The sequence below is a fragment of the Simochromis diagramma genome, unplaced genomic scaffold (genome assembly GCF_900408965.1).
Source record: "Simochromis diagramma unplaced genomic scaffold, fSimDia1.1 OVJJ01000205.1, whole genome shotgun sequence".
Taxonomy (NCBI): Eukaryota; Metazoa; Chordata; class Actinopteri; order Cichliformes; family Cichlidae; genus Simochromis; species Simochromis diagramma.
The window spans coordinates 8,380,694-8,397,022 of NW_024386782.1; the positions used below are offsets into that span (position 1 = coordinate 8,380,694).

Sequence of the window (16,329 nt, forward strand, 5' to 3'; positions counted from 1 at the left end):
CACATACGCCATTCTCTTTGTGATGAAGCTCTGAATTCACAATAAACACATCAATGGATGCGACCCACCTGGCTATGTGGCAGCTCAGAAAGGAGTAAGATAAGACCCGATTTAATGCCGCCGTTCTCTTAGCGCCAAGCAATCAAAAAATAGCATTAAATGTTACTTGTGTATCTTAAGTTCAGAGCTTTTTCCGCTACGCTCCTGCTCGCCGGGATCCTCTGAACGGAGGGGAAAAAATAGTGACAGAAAGGAGGTGCGATATTTAGTCTGGCATAAAAAGTTATAGACGAGGACTTGAGTTCAAATAACGACCCTGAGCGGAGAGACTGACTGCGCAGCAGCCCTCTAAATCATCTTCATCCTGGGGTGATTGTCAGCATGAAAGCAGGGGAGGGAGACGAGCAAAGTCAGGCTGAGGTCAGAGCAGGTTTTGGACTGATCCCAGCATCATGAAGCTCAGGCTGCAGACAGCGCCAGCACAGATTTGGCTCTAATTCTCAATTAGTTTGGATTTATTTTTATTTTTATTTATTTATTTTTTTAGGGGATGGTTATTGCATTCCTAAAGATATACACAAGCATGCTGAGGATGATGGGGATGCTGTGACATGGTCACAACGCGCCACTTAGACGTGTTTCGTTTTCTGTCTCAACCGAACGAGTTTGTTTAGATGAATTAGTTCCATATAAACACAGCAGCTGATTGTGCAGCTATGCTTTTTTGGTTGACACTTGTCGCAGTAATACTGTTTGTCAGTTAGAGCAGATGACTGTTTGGATAATGGTTTGCTTTGACCGGCGTTTCTATGGCTGCCTTGTCCATAATAGAAGGCAGACGGATCGCAGGCTGTAAATCTTCTGCAGTGTGAGATTCTGGACAGTGAACGTCAGCTCCGTTGTTTATGTGGACAGCTAACCAACATATAACCACAGACCATGAGATACAATGACTCAGGCTCTCTTCTTCAGCTGCTTTTTCCACCCCTCCTAATTTTTCTCCCTCTCTGTCTTTCTCTTCCTGTTATTTCAGGGATGACTGGCAACTACCTCCTAACTAACCCTCTCCTTCGAACCCACGACACTAACCCTTATAACAACCTTCTGGCAGAAACCGTGGTGTGCAACACCCCCTCTCCACCGGCTTTTCACTCCCCAGGTGCACATCCGCCCTCCACCTTTATTCTTATGCATTTTATCTGCTTTTTTGTTTTGTTTTTGCTTTTCCTTTTATGTTTAAAGCAACATTATGTTTCATTCAGTTGCTCATTTTTAGATGAATGACAAACAAAAGGATTGTAACGGCTTTCATTTCTGCCAGTCAACCCCAAAGCTAGCTTAGTTCAGCAAAAAGAGTGAAACTAGAGAGAAACAGACAGCTTGGCATTGTAAAAAAACAAACAAAAACAAGACAAACAAAAGAAACCCCACCAGCTTGCAACTAGAAAGCCTGCTAATTTTAATGTTTTATCTATTATAATTGGAAAACCAACAGGTTAGCTTAGCATGAAGAGCAGGAGAAAAAAAGCTTACACTCTAGCATAAAAAAACTACCCTTCGTAACTACTGTGCAAAATTAATTTTATTTACACTGCGGGTACGACTGCCATGGCTGATGGGTGGATGTCAGCACACGAGTTTGGTTTAACCATAAATGTAGAATCTATACTTATATAGCCTATGGCGGCGCTGTCCCAGCTAAGTTAGCGTTAGCTAAAACTTAGCCCCATATGATCACTTTTCACTCCAAAATAAGGCAGCAGCCTCCATAGGGCTTGTTTTACAGTACCATGTTTGTATTTGGCTACGCAAAAGGATCTGTAACCAGAGCAAACATACTTGTGTCCTCCCAACATCACATAGTTCGACATGGATGATGCTAGGCTTAGGTTAAAAGCTAATTTGTTGAAAGGGGAGCGGAGGATTGAAGGGAGCGACAGCAGCTTTAATCAAAAGCGGGAGAAGTGCAAAAAATGAATTTGCATACATGAATATATATTTCATTGGTATCATATTTGCTACATCTGGCATTTTCTTTGATATTTGCACATTATTAGTCAATGAAATTCAATGCACGGAACTTTTTAAAGGACAGACTTGACAGGACAGCCCTGAGGTTGCATCCATCTTTTAACTACAGTCTGTGGTATAAACAGATGGAAATGACTAGCTTAGCCTCGCAAAATGATAAGAAAATCTGCCAACCAGCAAGTGCAAAACTTACTAATTAACAGGTTTTATCCTGTCTGTTGAATTTGTGCAAAAGCAAACGTGTAAGAACAACAGGTTTCAGTCTTTGTGGCAAAACAGTCAGCCTGAGTTCCTTCAGTGACAACATCGATCTATCAGCACTTGGAAAGCACACTAATTAACGCTTTCCATCTCATTTGTTTAATCCATACAAGAACAACAATTTGCCACTTCCGGGCAGGTCATCTGCCGGCTCTTTCTTTGATCTGAGCAGTTCCCAGGCAACGAGCAGAGAAAGGAAGTTACCGGTTAAGAGAGAGTTAAGCAAAAGTTCTTGCATGTATAATAATAATAATTTCAGATATCACATGTCTATCAGAGAGCTTTAGGGTTGCCTGTAGCCAGATTTTGTTTTCTTTTAACAGAGCTGTCTTAATTGTTTACCCCTGCTTCCCGTCTTTATGCTATTCTAAGCTTGCCCTCTCCCGACTGCAGCTTCATATTTGAGAGACAGATACCGAGAGTGGTACCAGTCATCTCATTTAAGCCTCTGCCAGAAACGATTTCTCAAAATGTTGAACTGTTCCATTAAGTCTGTTTACTAAATTCACCAAAAACATGGAAACTGTTGAGGTTGCAGTTGTGACACAGCATGAATGGAAATGTTGAGAATAATTACACAAGGTTTCGCTTTGTTCTTCTTCATTCACACCTTCTCTGTATTTTTGTTTGTTCTTATCGAGGCAATTTTCTCCTTTGTAAACACAGAGGGAGATAAACTCCGAGACGTCAATGCTATCTTATCTCGTCCACTTAGCAGTCATAAGAGAATTGCCCTCTCTTGAATGCAAGGTTTTTGGTGACGATTCGGATCGTTTATACCATTTACGAGCGACGTATTTACACAAGATCTTTGCATTCTGTTTAGCTAACTTAAAGAAAAACCCGAGCGTAAATTGTGTTAGTGTTTATGGTGACCTAGTTCCTCACTGGCAAAGCAAAGGAAACCTAATCAAAGGGGAGAAAGCAGAAGCACATGACGCAATGCGGGCAGAGTCACAGCTCTCAGATATTCACACGCATTTGATGATAAAAGAGAATATTTAAAAAAATACAAGCTCTATGGCAAAAGTGTATAAGGAGCAAGATTTGCAGTAACATATAGCTTTAACATGCTGCGGCTGCTGCTCTCGTTTTGTGCTGCAAACTGGCTTGCAGCACAATGAGTGCACTTCACTCTTAGAGATAATGAAGCAGGGTTGGGACCATAAAATGTCTGTTCAGGAACTCAAAGACATTTTTGTGATATATATTTTTGCCCTGCTCTCTGGAGCTCTGCTGCAGCGAAGCAGCTCAACACAAAACTGTGTGCGTGTATCTGTGTGTGTGTGTGTGCAGACAGCATTTGCTTTATTGGCCTAAAATGTTTACCTGCTTAATCGTTGTTGGATAATTGCAGGTTAACACCAGAACAGAGCAGGCAGGTAAAAATGGCAATATTTAATTAGCAGATCATTTTGGGTCCAAGCTTAAATCTCCACTTTACCTGTAGAAACAGTTTATATCCCACTGCAGAGGACCGCTTTGCTGAGCTGAGTTTAAACAGGAGGACAGCAGAAAGTAAAAAGACAAAAAAATAATAGTAAAAGGATGTAAGGATCTACATATGGAAACTAGTTTGAGGAGAGAAGACAGCACTGCGACACACAAATGTCAAATCCCGGTGTGAAGATCACCATCCAAGGATGAAATAAGTGCCGAGAGAATGTCACGTTTAACTCAAGCTTATTCTAAATTTCCCCTGCTAGAGTCATTACACTTAGCTCCTGCGAAAAAGATGAGCATGTCTTTTACTATAAAGTGTATTAATACTCAGTAATACTCCACAGATGCTCATCCGGTGCTGTAAAATTGGTAAGGAGAACATCTTGGATGAATCTCTGCTGGAAAGCTTCCCAGAGTGCAGCTGTCTCTGTGTCCAGTTGAATTCTGTTCACATCATTTCCCTCCCTCACCCACTCTCCCGGTAGACAATACCTGTCTGCAACAAAATCGCCCAGCTGAGCATAAACAAATGCAAATCTGGAAGTCGGGCCTTTTGAGAGAACTGTCTAATAATCCCTCCACCATTACCACCACTGCCTTTTTGTGTCCTTTTGCACCCTGCACTCTTTTTGCGGGTTTTTTTTTAAAGGAAATCTCTTTGATGTTGTTTTCAGAGCTTTTTTTTTCAGGTACCATCATCATATTCTGACAAGTTTGAAAGAGTGCAGTTTCCCCCTTTTCCCCTTTTTATGTGTGCTCGTGACGACACAGCCGTCAACCTACGAAATATCACTCGCAGTCTACCCAGTAAATAAAATCCTCATCAAATCAAACCAGCCCCCTCCTCCCTCCCTCTGTTTTTCCCCACATCCATCCTGCTACTTGAGCTTAGTCAGAGGGCTGCACAGAATAGGAGTAATCTGTTGTGTGTACGTCTGTGTGCGTGTTTCGCTCGTGTAGAATTGATAGATGTACACTTGAAAAAGGAGGAAAAATTTTGTGTTTCTCAGAAAGAAATAGTTTCATCAGGAAATATTTTCTTTGACTTCTTCTTTTTCTTTTTTTTCTGTCAACTTTCTTTCTTTTTTTCTTTTTTTAAAGACTGCTTGCTGCTGAACCCTTTCACCTGCTGAGTCCAGGATTCAGTTGTCCATGATTTGTCCTTTAGCTCGCTCAAATTGGTAAACAAAATAATTTCTCCATCTACGTCCAGCGATTTAAGCAAAGCCTCTGCACTAAACTCGAGTTAAGCGCAAGGACACAATCCCAGCTGGGTCAACTGAATCCGGGCTGGATGTTACGAGCTTCCACTTTTTTCCTATTTGAGTGATTTTATTGTTTCTGCTTCAATTGAAAAAAAGCATCTGTTTTGCTTTCTTTGCAAATCAGCTGTTCTTAGGCCAGGTAGCCTGAGCAGACACACTTGATGTGAGTGGTGGCAAAGTGAGTCATTGCACCCTGCCTGTGTGTTGTGGTGTTTGGGGCTTGTTGCTGTGCTTGTGGGGCCCCAGTGCAGAGAGGTGGTTTGCCATCTGTGTTTGACATTACTCTTTTGTTATGCCCTCGTTTCTTTATTTTATTTTATTTTTTTATAGTTTTGCTGGAATGTTTTATTCATTGTTAACATCACTGCACTTCCTCATCAGCTTGTACTTCTTTCTTTCTTTTATTCCAGTTTTCTTCTGTTTTCCTGCTGCTTTGTTTGTTACCTTGTCATGAGCTACCTAATTACATGTTGCTGTACTATATTTTTGATTTCTAAGCCATCTTTTGTTCTCATTTCTTCAATATTGTTCAGGATAATCTCTTAGATTGGCTTTAATGATATTCAGCAGTAATGAGCTTGGACGTGGTGGGAAGCTAATTGGGTTCTCCTTTGAATTTTAAAAGTTTTCTTTTCTCTTTCTTTTTTTTGATATTTGTTTAAAATTAAAATGAATCAAGAGATCAAAGAGTACAAGAGTAAAGTGTCCTGAGCAGTATCAAGCACATGTGGATGATGTAGTGGAGACCGTCTTGTTCTGTGAAAAGCTGAAACGTTGCGTCTCACCTGCTCATTTCCGCCTTTCTTTGCAGGACAGCAGTCTCTGAGCAACAGCAGGGACATCAGTGCCATGGACACCCTCCCCCTCAACGGCAATTTCAACAACAGCTACTCCCTGCGAGACGACGACTATGAGGCCGTGGGCGTTCGAGCCCCGGGTGACCTGGGGGGCCTCAACCTGGACGATGCCGCTTTTGAGAAGTTGATCATATCCGAGATTGTCCACAACAACCTCAGGCCCCGCGGGGCTCCCAAAGGTCGCGATGCTCCACGGGAGAGGGACAGAGTCTTGCCTCCGCAGACCAGGGTGACGGTGGACCGGGGAGGGGGCGGGGGTGGGAGCGGGAGCGAGGATGACGCCATCGTGGCAGATCACGCCGATGCCTCATCCCCGCAGAGAGGGAGCGGAAGAGGAGGCCACGCCACCCTGGAGCTGCTCCTGCACCCCCACCACAAGGAGGTGCTGGAAGCCCCTCTCCTGCCCCAGAGGACTCATTCCTTGCTGTACAGCTCCCAGAAGGCCCCCAGGTGCCTGGAGGGCCAGAGCGGCCATGGCTCTGAGACTGTTACCGCAGAGGAGGACATGGGCTCCCATTCACCCAGCAACAATAGAGACTCCCTTTATACCAGCATGCCAAACTTGAGAGACTCCCCCTCGCCTTCAGCTTCCCCATACCCTCCGGAAGAAGAGGAGGAGGAGGAGGAGCTCTCCCCCTCACCTCAAAGCGAGAGCGAGGACGCGTATCACAAAAGCATGCCTGAGCTCGGCGATGCGCCGCAGCCGCTGTCCTACTACCACATAAACCGGGGCACCAGCGACGGGTGCATCATCCCACCCAACAACGAAGACTGTGCGCATGACGGAGAGGCGCCCGCCGACGGACAAATGCAGCTCATCACCAGCCTCTGAGCGGGCGACGCTTTGTTTGCACAGGTTTTAGCAGGACGGGTGCATCGGAGAGAGCCGGCGAGCCTGGCTCCGCACTTCACACGCTCTTTCTGTTCTTTGTGTCAGGACAAGAAGTGAAAAGTTGTTGGGTGGAAAAAGGAATGAATGAATACATGACTTTTGCACACAGATCTCATTAACACACAAAACACATCCCATCTGAGGCCAGACAAATGTGGACTGTGAAGGCTCTGCTGTTGGACTAAAGAGGAGCAGAGAATGACACGTAGGCCGAGATAAATCTGGCATTTCTGTTGTACTGCGAGAAAAATCGAAGAATAAGAGTTAAAAAAAAAGAGAAAAAAAGGGGGAAAAGTACTCTAAGAACTATGAAACTCCTGACGTATTCCTGGGGGGGGCTTTGAAGAACCGGGGTCTTTTTAGTCAAGAAGTGCAGAACTAGAACTAGTGTGGCTCCACTACACAGTCAGGACTGTAAAGTTAAGAAACCACTAATTCAGACTCAGGCCTTATATTTTCTCTATTGCACATTTAACTGTTGTCAAAGTAACAGCTGAAAAAAATATATTTTGCTGTACCACTAGTGTAAAAAGCGAAATTAAAAAAGGAAAAAAAGAAGAAGAAGAAAGGCAACCATTCAGTAGTTCTTGCCCTTTCAATGTTAATAAGATTCTTCAGACAAGGCTAATCAAAAATGGTGGAAATGTGCTTTTCCTCTCACACTTGACTTGTTGTAGTATGTTTGAATATGAGAAAATCATTTAAAAAAAAGTTTTTGGGAGATACAAAATCCATATGAAATCATCATGCTCACGTCTCTGCTTGTGAAGTGCTTTTTGCTTTCATGAATGATGAGTTTTCGCCAGTAGTTAATATTTGTTAACACCGGGCCATGCACAGATTTGGAGTAAAATTGGATCCTCGTGTAATTTATTTTACTTGAAAGAAAGAAATTGTCGGTTTTCTGAGACTTTTTTAATGCGACGTAGATGCGATATTGCAGTTTTTGAGGACATTTCATCCTTTGACACGAATTAATTTATTAATTATTCCAAGAAAAATGTTAAAAAACAAAAAAAGAACATGGTTGGGAAGTGTGAAAAGTTGTTGCAGCACTGATTAGGTTCATTTTATTTCTTTTTGTAAGAGCCCATCATCAGCTGGTATTTAATTCAACTCCTGTTTGATATCAAATAAATGTGAAATTTTTTCTTGTTCGCAGATGTTTGGTTGCTTATTCGCATTCGGAATAATAAATCACAGACATATTTCACACTTTTATTGAAGGTAAAACCCAAAAATGGACCCAAACTACAGACTCGTTGGTGAAAAAAACCAAGCATTTTTACTTAAACATATGGGCACATTTATCAATTTTCTTCTTCGCGTAAATGGGAATAAATTGTGGATTTGTGTGGAAGTATTTTCTTGGGTGGATTAATGCACACGTGATTTGCTAGTGACGCAAAAGCAGAAATGACTAAACCGTGAGCTTGTAACTCGCGTGTCTAAAACAAAACGTCATATTGTGTTTCAAATATAAATAAATTCATGGGTAAATTTATCATTCATGACATATAAAAAACAAAAATCCCCATTTTTCCATTCACACAGGCATTTTCTCAGCTGCTTAACCAATCCAGGGTTGCAGGGGAGGGGCTCAAATCTGTCCCAGCTGCCTCAGAGTGAAACCCATTTGAACAGGTTGCCAAGCTATCACACTATCCCCCTTTTTCACTGCATAAAGAATCAAATATTCTGTATGTTAACTGCATTAATTATCTCTTTAATACACTTTGTGCTGGCATTTGTGTTGATGCTCCCTGATGGCAGCATCCTCACACACAGCAGGATAGTGCCCTCAGTTGAACCCCAGACAACACTGGAACGTGAAACACTGCAAAGTGCCAAAAGTCTTAACCCAGCATCCAAAAAAAAAAAATCCTCCAAATCCCAATCAGATCGAGCAGCCGTGGCCCAAACCCTGCAAAACCCAAACACCCAAAGGACACGCTGCCAGACACCACAGGAGACACCCTGGAGCTCCCGCGTTCAACACAGACATGCTCTGTTGGCAAGAAGGCGCATCGACACAAGACTAGACAAATGTTTTGCATTTTATCAAAATCATTTGTAAATGTGCAAATAGTGTGAGTGCAACATTCAATCGGCATCGTTCTAACAGTCTGATGGTTGTCTTTCTACCCAGAGACTGCATGTTGTCTGATTTTAGCCTTCCAGTGCACAAAAAAAAGAGAAAAACATCTCCTTTATGTGTGTCAGCCATGATGTTCTCACAGCAAGATGTTGTTTCTGTCCTCATTCTGTCTCTTCTTGCATCTGCGCTTGCATCTCGCAGCTTTGTACGGGACGTTTGTTGTCTCACCGTAATGCCTGTCTGCTCCGTGTCCAGCAGCAGCATCGGCGGCGGCAGAAGCTTCGTAAAAAGTCCCCCAGTGGTGTAAATCCGTTTTGGGGAAGAAGGAAAAGAACTCAGCTAAAGAGTTGCAGGTGTAATCTAAAGTTGACAGCGTGTGATAAATTGCAGTCACAACTCAGAACTAATTGAGATCCATCTGTTATCGCTTCTTTTTATAGCAACACCAACTCGGTTAGACAAAATGAAACATTTGCGTTTGGGAAGCTCCTGACAGTTGGCTCGAACGGGTTGGAGGTTATCCACTGAGCTTGTTGACGTGGATACATCTGAGATCGTCATTAGAGAAGAGGTTTAATCTGCCAGGACCATCCTAAAGCAATACGTCACTAGATTATTTTCTTCTCTTTAAATTCCACTACTTAATGAGCTGTGCTGCAGGAATGAACTGCGGATTTAAAAAAGCTGCGCCCACTATCGCGGCCATTTAATGATCGCGCCAAAGCAGTTGAAGCTTCGTGGCCTGTGTAGTTCTTTTTGTGGGCTTTATTGACCAGAAATAAACAAAAAAAAAAAAAAAAATCAGCTCGAGCTTCTGACTGCCTCTGCAAGAATACGCTGTGACAGTAATTATGCAAGTTTAACAAGACGTGCCATAATCATTTTTGATCATCCTCTGTGTCTAAATCATTCCATGTGCTGAGCTGCTGCGCATCATCTGAGGAGAAGACAGAGTGGATGAGACTCCCATCACAGACTTAGCAAATGTGGCATGCAGTTTGTCTTTCATCCGTGGCTTTTTCAGCTTGAACTGACCACACACATACACCCACTCAGCAGACATACGGTCGCAGCAGGATCTGGGTGGTGCACTTTATTAACTGGAGCTGGGTGCCAGTAGGCTGTCGGGAACTAACACGGAGGCCAAAGCAAAGCTCTGAGTCCACCGTGGCTTTCTGTCTTGTTGTTTGAACATCGGCCTCTCGGTTTACACAGGGCCATCCAAAAAGCCCCGCGGGAGACACCGAACCCATCTGCAAGTCATCCAGAAACTCTGCTTCCTTTCACTTAAGACTCGAATTAAATGCAAAGTTGATGACCTGCTCGCGGTTCACCGGGAATGAGCCCGCACCCTCTGCGAAAGCCGTCTTATGATAAACGCCGGACGTGACGAGCTCGCAGCGGGACTTCACACGAGACGAACCCTTCGGGACAGGCACGCGTGATGCAACTGCAAGGATGGCTTCCCCGCCTGTGTTTCATAACAGGCGAAATTGAGATGAATGGATGTGCTGAGCTCTCTTTGCCAAGCATAAGGCTCAGTTTTGCATGATGCATATATATTGGTTCATTATCACTAAGTCACCTGTGCTCTGCATTAGCTCTCTCACCCCATTATCTTAAAGAACATTGGATTTTGAAATAGAACAATATATAAATGATCCTGTACTGTTTGTGCTTGTCTGCCTGCGTGTGTTGGGGTGGGGTGTGTGGGGTTCTTCTTACAAAGATCAGCATTTCCCGGGCACTCCTTATCCTGCTGCGATGATTTCCGACCATTCATCCTCTTCAAAGATATTCCTTCCACCTTTGACTTTTCATTGAGCTGCTGACATTACCGTCTCTCATTATCTGATTATATTATGATGCAGCGTATTAGCCATGCAGTGTTTGTGTTGCAAATGAAAAAGTTGTCAAAGTTTGTTGGAGATGAAAGTGCTTCATTTATCAACTCATCTTTTATCTGTTCGTAGTCAAAGCCCAGCTTCCATGGGGCAGTGGCAAATGAAGGCGCAATAAGGCTCAGTCCGAGAAGACATTACCGTGTTTTCATTTGGAACTGTTTGATGTTCCAGCCTCTGGTGATTTGGACATTATTTCATGTCCATCATCAAAAAGACATCAAACAAGATGCTGCATTCAAAATCAGATCACAGAGCCTCGGCCAAATGTGGTGTGCTTGTGTGTGTGTGTGCACTGACTGCCTATATACTGTATACTGTGTGAGTACTTAGAAAGGAGCTACATTTTTTTTCTTAACAAATCCCCCCCCAAAAACTTTCTCAAAGCTAACATGAACAGGATGTTTACAGAGACAGCTTTTTGACCCACTCCACCAAAGTCTGTCTTTTGGAAAGGAGGGGGGGGGGAAGCATTATTATTAAAATTAAAACACATTCTTGCAGACAATATTTATATTCTTGGATAGCAATCTTTGTTCTTTAGCTAGTGCAGAAACTATGCATGATTATATTATCACAACCACAATGCAGGGGGAGAGTTGTGTGTCCTCGGGGCCTCTGTAAATGTAAAGCTTGCATTCCTCCATATTTCACTGCTCTGCAGCATGAAGATAAAGAACATCTGAACCGCTCCTGCATCTGCTGCCACCCATCCCACCGAACAGCGCCGCACCGCCTTGGCTCACTCGGCTTCTCTGTGTGACACAAACCTGCCTGCAAAACAAGGCGAAATCAAGCTGCCTTGCATTTTTATGCTGGTGGAGAATAGATGTGAAAGGTGTGTTGAATAGGAGTGGGGGGAAAAAAAAATCTGTTTTTCCTGTGCAGTTTATGGCACTTTAACCGTGCTGTGATTCTCTTTTAATTTTTTATTTTATTTTAGCCCCTTGACATTTCTAGTTTGTTGTTTTAAAGCTTGTTAGAAAATTACCACAACTAGCCCTCATCGGTCCCAGCAGAGGCCCATTTAAATGAAATATGGGCTTTCACTCAACTTTAACAAATAAAAGCTATTATGAGAGATTAAGACTTTTGGCTTAAAATATGCTCAAGAGTCCCTTTTCCTGGCTGGCTGGCTCAGAAAGCCTGTATATAATTTGCAGGGAAAGAAAGAAATGGAGTGTGTTTCAGACCGAGTCAGGGAGGCTGAAGAGGAGAAAGCGAAGGGGAAAGATGGTGAGACAGACGGCGAGCAGCAGCAGTCTAACATGTCAGAAACAATCTGAGTCTGAGCCCCGCAGTTGTAAAACTGTCATACCTCGTAGGAAACACCAGCAGTGACCTCAGAATTGGGCTAAGGTAGCCTGTCACACCCATTATACAGTAAACACTCTGTAGAGGGCTGTGTTTTGGTTGGGTTGTCTCCCTTAAAGTAATATCAATACATTCCCGGGAGGCACAAACACAACACACGACTGCCATTAATCAAACGGTCAAGAAAGGAATTTTCCCATATTTAAGCAATTGGTCCCACATTTTTTGGCCATTTGAGACAAAACATAATGATTGTAATTATTTTTTCTCTTTCTGTTTTTTTCTTTTTTAAATCTAGGACTAGAAAGGTGAATGTGTGAGAAAGCATATCTCACTGGAGTCTAGACGTGGAAAAAATAAATACATTTTTGAAGATAAAATGTAGTCGATTCTGCTGTGTGTCCCAGTTCAAAGTGTTGTTTGATTTGGCAATTCAGAGAAATAGTATTTTCAAAAGACAGCACAGAGAGTATGGAGGACCAAATCTGCCAAAATCTCAACCAAAAAAAATCCTTGAAAAATAAAAATGCGAGTGTGAGTTTGTGAGCAACTGGCACAAGGTTGACCCTTTAATGCACTGTGAAGGACAACCGTGTATGAATAGGTCCCAGGGAAACCATACAGGGAGTGCAGAATTATTAGGCAAATGAGTATTTTGTCCACATCATCCTCTTCATGCATGTTGTCTTACTCCAAGCTGTATAGGCTCAAAAGCCTACTACCGATTAAGCATATTAGGTGACGTGCATCTCTGTAATGAGAAGGGGTGTGGTCTAATGACATCAACACCCTATATCAGGTGTGCATAATTATTAGGCAATGTCCTTTCCTTTGGCAAAATGGGTCAAAAGAAGGACTTGACAGGCTCAGAAAAGTCAAAAATAGTGAGATATCTTGCAGAGGGATGCAGCAGTCTCAAAATTGCAAAGCTTCTGAAGCGTGATCATTGAACAATCAAGCGTTTCATTCAAAATAGTCAACAGGGTCGCAAGAAGCATGTGGAAAAACCAAGGCGCAAAATAACTGCCCATAAACTGAGAAAAGTCAAGCGTGCAGCTGCCAAGATGCCACTTGCCACCAGTTTGGCCATATTTCAGAGCTGCAACATCACTGGAGTGCCCAAGAGCACAAGGTGTGCAATACTCAGAGACATGGCCAAGGTAAGAAAGGCTGAAAGACGACCACCACTGAACAAGACACACAAGCTGAAACGTCAAGACTGGGCCAAGAAACATCTCAAGACTGGTTTTTCTAAGGTTTTATGGACTGATGAAATGAGAGTGAGTCTTGATGGGCCAGATGGATGGGCCCGTGGCTGGATTGGTAAAGGGCAGAGAGCTCCAGTCCGACTCAGACGCCAGCAAGGTGGAGGTGGAGTACTGGTTTGGGCTGGTATCATCAAAGATGAGCTTGTGGGGCCTTTTCGGGTTGAGGATGGAGTCAAGCTCAACTCCCAGTCCTACTGCCAGTTTCTGGAAGACACCTTCTTCAAGCAGTGGTACAGGAAGAAGTCTGCATCCTTCAAGAAAAACATGATTTTCATGCAGGACAATGCTCCATCACACGCATCCAAGTACTCCACAGCGTGGCTGGCAAGAAAGGGTATAAAAGAAGAAAAACTAATGACATGGCCACCTTGTTCACCTGATCTGAACCCCATTGAGAACCTGTGGTCCATCATCAAATGTGAGATTTACAAGGAGGGAAAACAGTACACCTCTCTGAACAGTGTCTGGGAGGCTGTGGTTGCTGCTGCACGCAATGTTGATGGTGAACAGATCAAAACACTGACAGAATCCATGGATGGCAGGCTTTTGAGTGTCCTTGCAAAGAAAGGTGGCTATATTGGTCGCTGATTTGTTTTTGTTTTGTTTTTGAATGTCAGAAATGTATATTTGTGAATGTGGAGATGTTATATTGGTTTCACTGGTAAAAATAAATAATTGAAATGGGTATATATTTGTTTTTTGTTAAGTTGCCTAATAATTATGCACAGTAATAGTCACCTGCACACACAGATATCCCCCTAAAACAGCTAAAACTAAAAACAAACTAAAAACTACTTCCAAAAACATTCAGCTTTGATATTAATGAGTTTTTTGGGTTCATTGAGAACATGGTTGTTGTTCAATAATAAAATTATTCCTCAAAAATACAACTTGCCTAATAATTCTGCACTCCCTGTATAGGTGAAAGTGTAAAGAAAAAATAACCGAGTAGGAGAACTGAAAAAATAAATAAAATGGAAAAATGCAGGAAAATTAATGCAAAGGTAAATAATGCAGAGGCATATCTTATGCTATAAATTACAGTAAAGTCAAGATTTTATTAATGCATACAGTTATTTTAAAATAGATTCATTTTTAATTATTAAATAATAAATATAATTAATCCATGTAATAATTTCAACATTCATTTGTTTAATTAATTAATTTTTTTTACATCATGTTTAAGTCAAAATTAACAGCTTATTATCTCAAAATGTCAACTTCAAAACTCAAAATTTTTAAATACTAATTTGAAATTTCAACTTACCTTTTTTAATTTCTTTTTTTTTCCAGTGGCAAATATAAGCCTCCATATAGAAACTTTTGTTTCCTCATCATATCATTTAAAGCCTTGTTCTCATTTGAAATCACATATATTTCTCATGTATGGCAGCCATTTCTAGTCATTTTCTGACTGAAAGCGTGCCCTGCTTTTGTTTGGCGCCAACTTCGCAGTTGGAATACTGAGACATTTTATAGCATTAAACTGCAGGGTGCCTTTATTTAAAAGAGGCTTTCATTCCCACCCAGGATTGTGCCCAGCCTAGTCTGGATGTGAAATACAGTGGTACAGTAACATGTGGAGATAATTATGAAGCTAAGATAATCAATGTCATGCTTGAAGTTACATAGATGCCTAAAGCAATGTTTTCTTGAGCCACTAGTTTGAAAATCAAAGTGATGGGTTTAAAAAAAAGAAAGAAAAGAAAAGAAAAAGCAAGCTTGGCCCTGGCTTTGAAACTATACCGAGCTGCGATGAACTGAGCTACTACACACGGTGAAATGCTTTATTATTGCCTTCTTGTAGCCACTAAATGACCTTTTATGCAGACTACATCAACAAGGGTTCATATTCCAGCAAAATATTTGGTTTAGGAGTTAAGACAGACACACATGCTCCAAACCACCCGCAAACGCATTAAAACAAAAGAAAAATGAGGACAGAGTAATAAAAATGCTTCATTGTGACATTTGTTTTGGAAATATTTTGTTATCTAAACTTCCTGTCAGAGTCAGTTTGGGCGCACGGTTTGATGCTCAGGGAAAACGTCCTGACACTTTTATGGAGGTACAGATCAAATTTCAGAAGGAAGCTCCTCAGTTGTTGCAGCTTCCTACTATCAGCGTGCCCCAGAGCAAGGCGAGGAAGATGCAGAGCTGTGAGCCTCGCTTCTAAGGAGCCCCAGATCTCCGAGCCAATTAGAAGAAAGCATGTCCCCAGACGTGGGGGGACTTTTTCTTTTCTGGCACAAGAGTACAAAAGTGGAGAGGCTACTAGTTTCACGGTATTTAACCCTGATTTGCTCAGAATGAGAGGATAACTTGTGTAAAAAGATGACTTTTTAAGTAAAATAAGCCATAGAAAATCTGCTGGTACCGCTGTGCTGATATGACTTTAGCTTGAGTCTTTTATATCTGACAATAGAAGGCAATAAGAATAAGAGACACGAGTGACAATTAGGATCCACAGTTTTTTCATTTCTAAATATTTTGCTGTTTTGAAGCAAGTAGTTTCTGTGCACGAAACACAAGAAAAGGTTTATTTCTCATGTATTTCTTATACTAAATCCCCGAGGATATTAGACTGTGTTTCACATTATTTCACACCACTATAAATACCAAAGCCCTTAATGCAAAATAACCAGGCTGTATTTCTTTCCCACCTAACACGCTACATGAATAACTATTCATTCTGCATTTTTACCCGACAAAAGCGTTGCGTTGAAAGGTTGCTCGCATACTATGGGCACCCTGACAAAAGGCCTGCAGTTCAGTCCACTTGACGTCTCCTCCAGTGGCTCCACGGTTTCTCCATGTGGTGAATGACTGTGTGAAAAAAAGAAGAGAGACCCAGAGCTCTTAGTGAAAAGCAAGTATCCTCAGTTGACTCACTAGTCTTGCTGGTTTTCCTGAAGAGGAATGATTTAAAAATGTAAGACATATAACACTGCTAAATAAATAATAAATACAGGGGCAAATATCCTCTCTGTTGTTCTGAA

General features: G+C 42.0%; 1 protein-coding gene across 12 annotated transcripts in view; it reads left to right on the forward strand.

Moving 5' to 3' along the window:
* The window catches only part of LOC120726862 (adhesion G protein-coupled receptor L2-like), an 89,157-nt gene extending 81,251 nt beyond the window's left edge, over positions 1-7,906 (forward strand). For 5 of the 12 annotated variants that reach the window (XM_040020851.1, XM_040020879.1, XM_040020868.1 and 2 more), the window contains 2 exons: positions 1,034-1,159; positions 5,812-7,906. In XM_040020851.1, coding sequence (XP_039876785.1) covers positions 1,034-1,159; positions 5,812-6,689 — 1,004 coding nt within the window. In that variant the 3' untranslated portion in view covers positions 6,690-7,906. Of the gene's footprint in view, positions 1-1,033; positions 1,160-5,124; positions 5,179-5,811 lie in introns of all 12 variants that reach the window. The other 7 variants (XM_040020899.1, XM_040020912.1, XM_040020906.1 and 4 more) reach the window with 4 other exon arrangements.
* Positions 7,907-16,329: the final 8,423 nt, after the last annotated feature.